The 6,233-nt window shown below is 36.4% G+C and overlaps 1 protein-coding gene across 6 annotated transcripts in view; it reads right to left on the minus strand.

Annotated features, from left to right (window-relative positions):
- Positions 1-6,233, minus strand: part of LRRK2 (leucine rich repeat kinase 2) — a 141,248-nt gene that overhangs the window by 99,661 nt on the left and 35,354 nt on the right. For all 6 annotated transcript variants that reach the window (XM_025879596.2, XM_073877694.1, XM_025879595.2 and 3 more), the window contains one exon: positions 5,264-5,376. In XM_025879596.2, coding sequence (XP_025735381.2) covers positions 5,264-5,376 — 113 coding nt within the window. The remainder of the gene's footprint in view (positions 1-5,263; positions 5,377-6,233) is intronic.

Raw genomic sequence — 6,233 nt, forward strand, 5'->3', positions numbered from 1 at the left:
AATAGGGGAATTTTTCCCCCCCCCCCCCCCCCCCCCCCCCACAGGCTATCCTACTCATTGATTGAGGAGAAACAGTCAACACACCTTCCAACCATGGACAACCACAATCACACCTTTCCTCTTTCGACATCTGTGCCATGTAGCTAACTCTTACATGGGATGGTTAGGCTTTTTTATAAAGCTTTTCCACAATGCTTTACAAACTTCTGCCATGATGTGAATGCCCACCTAATAGATTTTTTTCAAAAATTACAATGCTATCCTTCACAGCACTTCTGCTTTCACAGACACTAGCTCCATGGTATCTCTACTCCAAATCTCTGATGGACACCACCATGGGGACACCACGGAGCTGAGAGCTTCAAGTCCGACCTCAAGCTCTGTTGTAGCTTCTTCACTAAAACCATCTACCCTCCAACCTTTTTCACTTCCATACTGTCAACGAACAGACTTTCATTCTTTCCAATCTCATCCTCCAATGCCTCTCAATTGTCCTCATTCAGCATCTTTTTTTTTTTTTTTTTTTTTGTATAGGGTGTGGAGTTTTTTGTACAGGGTTCTCATTCTGTGCCTTTCTCCTCCACGCCCTAATTGCTCAGCTTGGACATCATTTCATCTATCATTTCAACAGCACACACCTTATCCTCGCCTCCCCTTTACACTTTTTCCTGTCTTTATTTTCGTCTTACCAACTCCCTGGGGAGTAACTTGGAGCCAGTTAAATTTAGGTTTAAATTTTGCCTCTTATTCCCACTTTAAAACCTAATAGCTCCATTTTAGTTCTTACTAAAACTGAGTGAAATAACATTTACTCAGAAGTGGTATTTACTCAGAAGGTATTCAAAAAATAAAAGAAATTCAAAGTGGTTCAAAGTGAAGCTAGAGGGATGGCGCATGTCTTCTCAGCTTCTTCACCTCCCACTGACCCTAATAAAGCAGGGTCGTTATGAGGATGAAATGAGAGGACTCACTGTCCCTGCAGTAAGCCCTGAGTGACGGCCACACACAGTTCAGGCCTTGGGCTAAACACCCTCCTCAGAGATGAAAAACTTCTAACTGGGAGAGAGAGTGTCCCTTAATTGGTCTTCCCTTCCATCAAGCTACCACTTCTCCTCCATTTCTAAACTCATTAATAGAAACATCTATACCCACTACCTCTATATTCTCACCACCCTTTAATTTCATATAATCAGACTGCTGTCCTAACCACTCAAAGAAAAAAGTCCTTCAACAATTGAACCGCTGTTTTTTCCTCTTTTGATATCCATGACATGATACGGCCCTAATTATTCTCAAACTTTAAAGCCATTCATTTGCCCATCTCCTTTACAATCTCTTCTTTCAATGTCAAACTTTGTCCAAAGTTCTTTTCTTAAAACCCTTTTATTCATGGATGGGACTTTGTGCACAAATGCAGTTCATGTCACCGTAACAGCAATAGTAACAACCACAATAATGCTAAAATCTACGTAGCATTTGCTATGTGCCAGACATTCCCTTAAGCATTTATATGTATTAACTCATTTAATCCTCACAACAACTCTATAATGTAGAAACATTAGCCCTATGTTATTGATGAAAAATACTGAGACACAGAAACCCTTAAGCAGATAACTCAAAGCCCAAGTTTAAACTCTCTTAAGCTCTAGCTAAGCTCCCATTACTCTTTGCTCAACACCAGTATCTTAAACTCAGATGTTCAAAGCTAAAAGTTTATTATCGGGTTGCCTGGATGGGTCAGTAGGTTAAGCGTCTGCCTTCAACTCCGGTTCTGATTCCAGGGTCCTGGGATCGAGAGACACATCAGACTCCCTGCTCAGCGGGGAGCTAGCTTCTCCCACTGCGTGTGCGCACGTTCTCTGTCTCTCTGACTAATAAATAAATAAATAAATAAATAAATAAATAAATAAATAAAATCTTTTTAAAAATAAAAGTTCATTATCTTCTTAAAAAAGAAAAAGTTAGATTGTAGGTTATCTTTTCTGAATTTTCGGTTTCATTAACAGTACCACCACATCTACTTCCTAGGCAGGGCCAGCTGCATGGGTGTGCACCTGTGCACTCTCATAGGTCTCTGTGCTTAGAAGGGCCCCACAGTTGGTAAAATGCTCTGCTGCCACTGTCTTGAAATTCTTAATAATTTTTAAACAAGGAGTCCTTCATTTTCATTTTTCTTTGGACCCCACAAATCATGTAGCCAGTCCTAACCTCAAAATGTGATCATAGGCTTGGGGCGCCTGGGTGGCACAGTCGGTTAAGGATCTGACTCTTGGTTTCAGCTTGGGTTGCAGTCTCAGGGTGGTGAGACTGAGCCTCACGTCAGGCTCCACACTTAGAGCAGAGTCTGCTTGGGTTTCAGCCTCTGCCCCATCCTCTCCCTCTCAAATAAATAAATAAATAAATCTTTTTAAAAAGTGCATCATAGGCTTATTTTATGCTAAAAATTAAACTGATATTTACAAAGCATATATCTTTGTCCTTAATACCATCCCTCCAACAAGTTTCTATTCAACTACTGGTTCTGCTACCTTAAACTCCTCTAATCCTGAACTATTTCAGGTGCAGTTGGATGATGACTAATGACTTGCAACAGGAAACCTGTGATTTGTCAATGCAAAAAGAGAATGACAGTATCACATTATTATATATGATGGAGCTCAAATAAATTGATAATTTAAAATAGTGGTATATGATTTTTGACAGTTTCATAAATTTGAATATATATCTATACATGTTACATGTACATATTTACGATATATGCAAGCTTATGATGGATTTTTCTTTCATCAAATGTTCTATCTTGAAAACAGTGATTTAATGTACTGCTGTTCAGAAGGAAATTAAATTCAATTTACTAGTTTATACTTAGCAATGTTATCCAAATGAAGTTTTTGGAAGTGCCAATGGAAGGACACCTACAGACATTAATTGGAAACATCTTATTGCCTATGTCCCACAGATTTCCAAGTTTTTTTCAGAGAATAAATAATTAAAATGGCTTCTTCAGTGAGCTTCTTCAGTAATCAGCTCGGGGGGAAATGACCACACCAGCCTCTTTCCTAGCTACCAGCTAAGTCAACTGCAACTCAAAAAAAACTTCCCAGGGGGCGAAAAAAAAAAAGGTTGAATGTAGAGCTACAGAGAAGACACCACAGTCCAGGACTAACACTAGGTTATATTCTAATAAAATATCTGAACTTCAGGAAAAAGAAGGCTTTAGGACTTTAAATATCACTCATTTAAAAGTGAGGAAAAAAATCAAGCTGGTTTTGGATTTTTCCACTAAAGCATTCAGTACTAAAAGACACTGAAATGCCTACAAAGTTTTTAAAGATGATAAAACCCCAATATTTTGCAAACAACCAAACTGTTTTTTCAAGAGTCCAACTATAAAAACAACAACAGATTTGAACTTCAGCCTGAATGTTACTGGAATTTCATATATATCCAAACATTAATTCACTTCAATAAATACTTTCCATAGTCTTTGCATTGTAATCTTAGTTGAATCTCAAATTCTACCTTATTGGGAATTCTGTTTTCCAAGAATAGACTTATTTTTAAAGGGAATTCATTTCACTTGTTTGCAGTATTTGGACCTAAAATCTCTGATGCTTTGTAACATTTATTCAGAGTGAGACAAGCAATGACAGAATTTTAGAGCTAAAGAAATACATACATTCCTCTTTTAGAGCATTTTTTTTCTCAAAGGTAGTGAAGGATTAGGAGAACTACACAGGGGAGATTTTAAAAAATAAAACAGTCACTTCTGTTTCCCCCTGACCTTAACCCCTGCCTCCAAATGACAGTCACTGTTTAGTGAGATGCTGTGTCATTACTCAGTTGTTGAAATGGGGTGGCGGTGGGGGGGAGGAAGTGGCAGGTTTCTCAACCACTTCAGGGATTAATTAGCAAAAAGAAAGTAAGACCTGAGAGTTGAGTGATTTCTCGGCATCATGGTATTTACAGGTAAAGCTGGGTCTCTTGACTCCTGACTCCTTCCACTCTATCACACTCGTATTCAATAACTTCAGAAAAGATGGGCTAACCAGAATTGCAGTTATCTATAAGGCTATTTTGGTACCTCTTGCGGCTCACCAACACACACCATGAATAAAATTAACTGCTCCCTCCTCTTCAGTCCTAGAACACTGTCCATAAAGCTAGTATTGCTCATAAGTGCTAATGCAGAATGAGTGGTTTATGCATAGCTATTATTCCCCTACCCCAAATGAGATGCGAGATAGAACAAAACATGTTCATTTTTGTTTTCCCAATCCCTAACACAGCTCCTTCCACCTACTGATTTTCATCAAATATTTCTGGGATTGAATTCAACCCATTATATTGCTATACTCAAAAATCATATTAAGGTTTCAGTACAAATGACTCAAATACATCATAGAAAATTACATTATAAAGTTCAGTTTAAACTGAATTTTTAAAGGAGATCTCTCTGCAGGCTATTCTAACTAATTTATGACATTTTTCAAAGTATACTAAATCATAAGGAATCATTTCCATTAATTACCTTGACTGCTCTCTTCCTTTCATGAAAACATTAATCATTCTTTACATCTTTACTCTTACATCTTTCATAAAGACAAATTCATCTTACATCAAACTTTCAAACCATCTTAATTCCATTAATACCTTTTGCATTCCACAATATAAATGTAATTCCCCTCTTTTTTCATACTTAGTATGATTGTTGATTATAGTCATTATATTATTGCAAATGTACACAGATATGTAAATAACGAAAAATGGGAAGAAACCATGCACGCTGAACCGTTTCAGAGGTTATCTCTGAGGACAGCAATGAAAGTAAGCCCATGTAATCAAAGAAGACTTTAACATCGTGCCCTGTATGTCTTCATGGAATGAACCTTTCAGACCAGAAAAGACAAGGAGCCAAAAGAAAGAAAACAGAAGCCATAGTTCCTGACATCACTCATAAGGCTTAGCTGAACATCTAGCTCTTTAGCTCTCTTTCTGATTGTGTAGACTGGAGTGGATTTATGTTACTAGCCATCTAAAGAACCTGTCCAAGTCTGTAGTCAAGAGTGCGCTTCCCTTAGCTGGAATGATATGTCTCTTTACCCCCTACACCCCTATTGGCATCTTATGTCTCCACCCACGTAACTTCCTACTGTCATAGTAAACAGAAGATGGAAAACTTAAGTAAAAACAGCCCTTCCATTTCCCCAAATTTCATATTCTAGTGAATGATATAAAGGCAGAAAACCTTCATTGTACATACCCTGTTCAAAGCTGCTAGGACCAGTTTATGAATATCATTCTTGAAACACTGTTTTTTAACCATACTTAGCTTATGTTGATATTCAGTATCTTCCCTGGATTCTTCTGGCATGCCTAAATAAATAAATAATAAATAAATTCTCATAAAGATTTAAGCTGAGCAGATTGTCACTTTGTAGAAATGATCATGATTAACCTAACAATACATATACATGTTGTACTTTTTTCTAATGCATAGTTCCTTATCAAAGAAACAACCCTATCTTTAAGGAATTTATAAAAACAGTTTACCATTGAATATAAAATAAATACAGCGAGTGTGGATGTTTACTGAATTTAAGGATAATTGGGCGATGGGTATTAAGGAAGGCATTTGATATAATGAACACTGGGTGTTATTTGCAACTGATGAATCACCAAATTCTATCTCTGAAGCTAATAAAAAAATCTTTAATTAAATAAAAAAAGAGAGAAAAATAAATAAATAAATAAATAAATAAATAAATAAATAAATAAATAAAGTAGCACGAAGTTACTCCGTGGAGAAATTTTCTGTAGCAAACAACATCTTTTTTGTTCAAATACGCTGTACTCATACAGAAGTTAAAAGTTTTTTATGCAATAATAGACAACTTGAGAAAAGCTCAGTAATTTGGATTACAACAGAAAAAGGTCAGATATGAAATGCAGACAGAAAAGAACAGCTGGATCAACAGTGAAAAGAAAAAAAGATTTTAGTTTCAGCATTATGATGGTAAAGAGTATGTAGTTTTGTTAAAAGTGCTCTAAGGCTGTCTATTTGTATAAAGTTATTTAAAGGAAACATATTCCTCATTAAGCTACCCGGTAACAAAACTATCCTAAAACCTGGAAAAACAGGAAGTCAAAAAATATTGGTTATAGAATAGAATATATAAAACAATTATTATGAATGAATGAGGTCTCCAAAACCTGTGACATAGAAATAATGA

Source organism: Callorhinus ursinus, unplaced genomic scaffold, assembly GCF_003265705.2.
Source record: "Callorhinus ursinus isolate GAN/ISIS: 27379988/994484 unplaced genomic scaffold, GSC_fseal_2.0 scaffold27, whole genome shotgun sequence".
Lineage (NCBI taxonomy): Eukaryota > Metazoa > Chordata > Mammalia > Carnivora > Otariidae > Callorhinus > Callorhinus ursinus.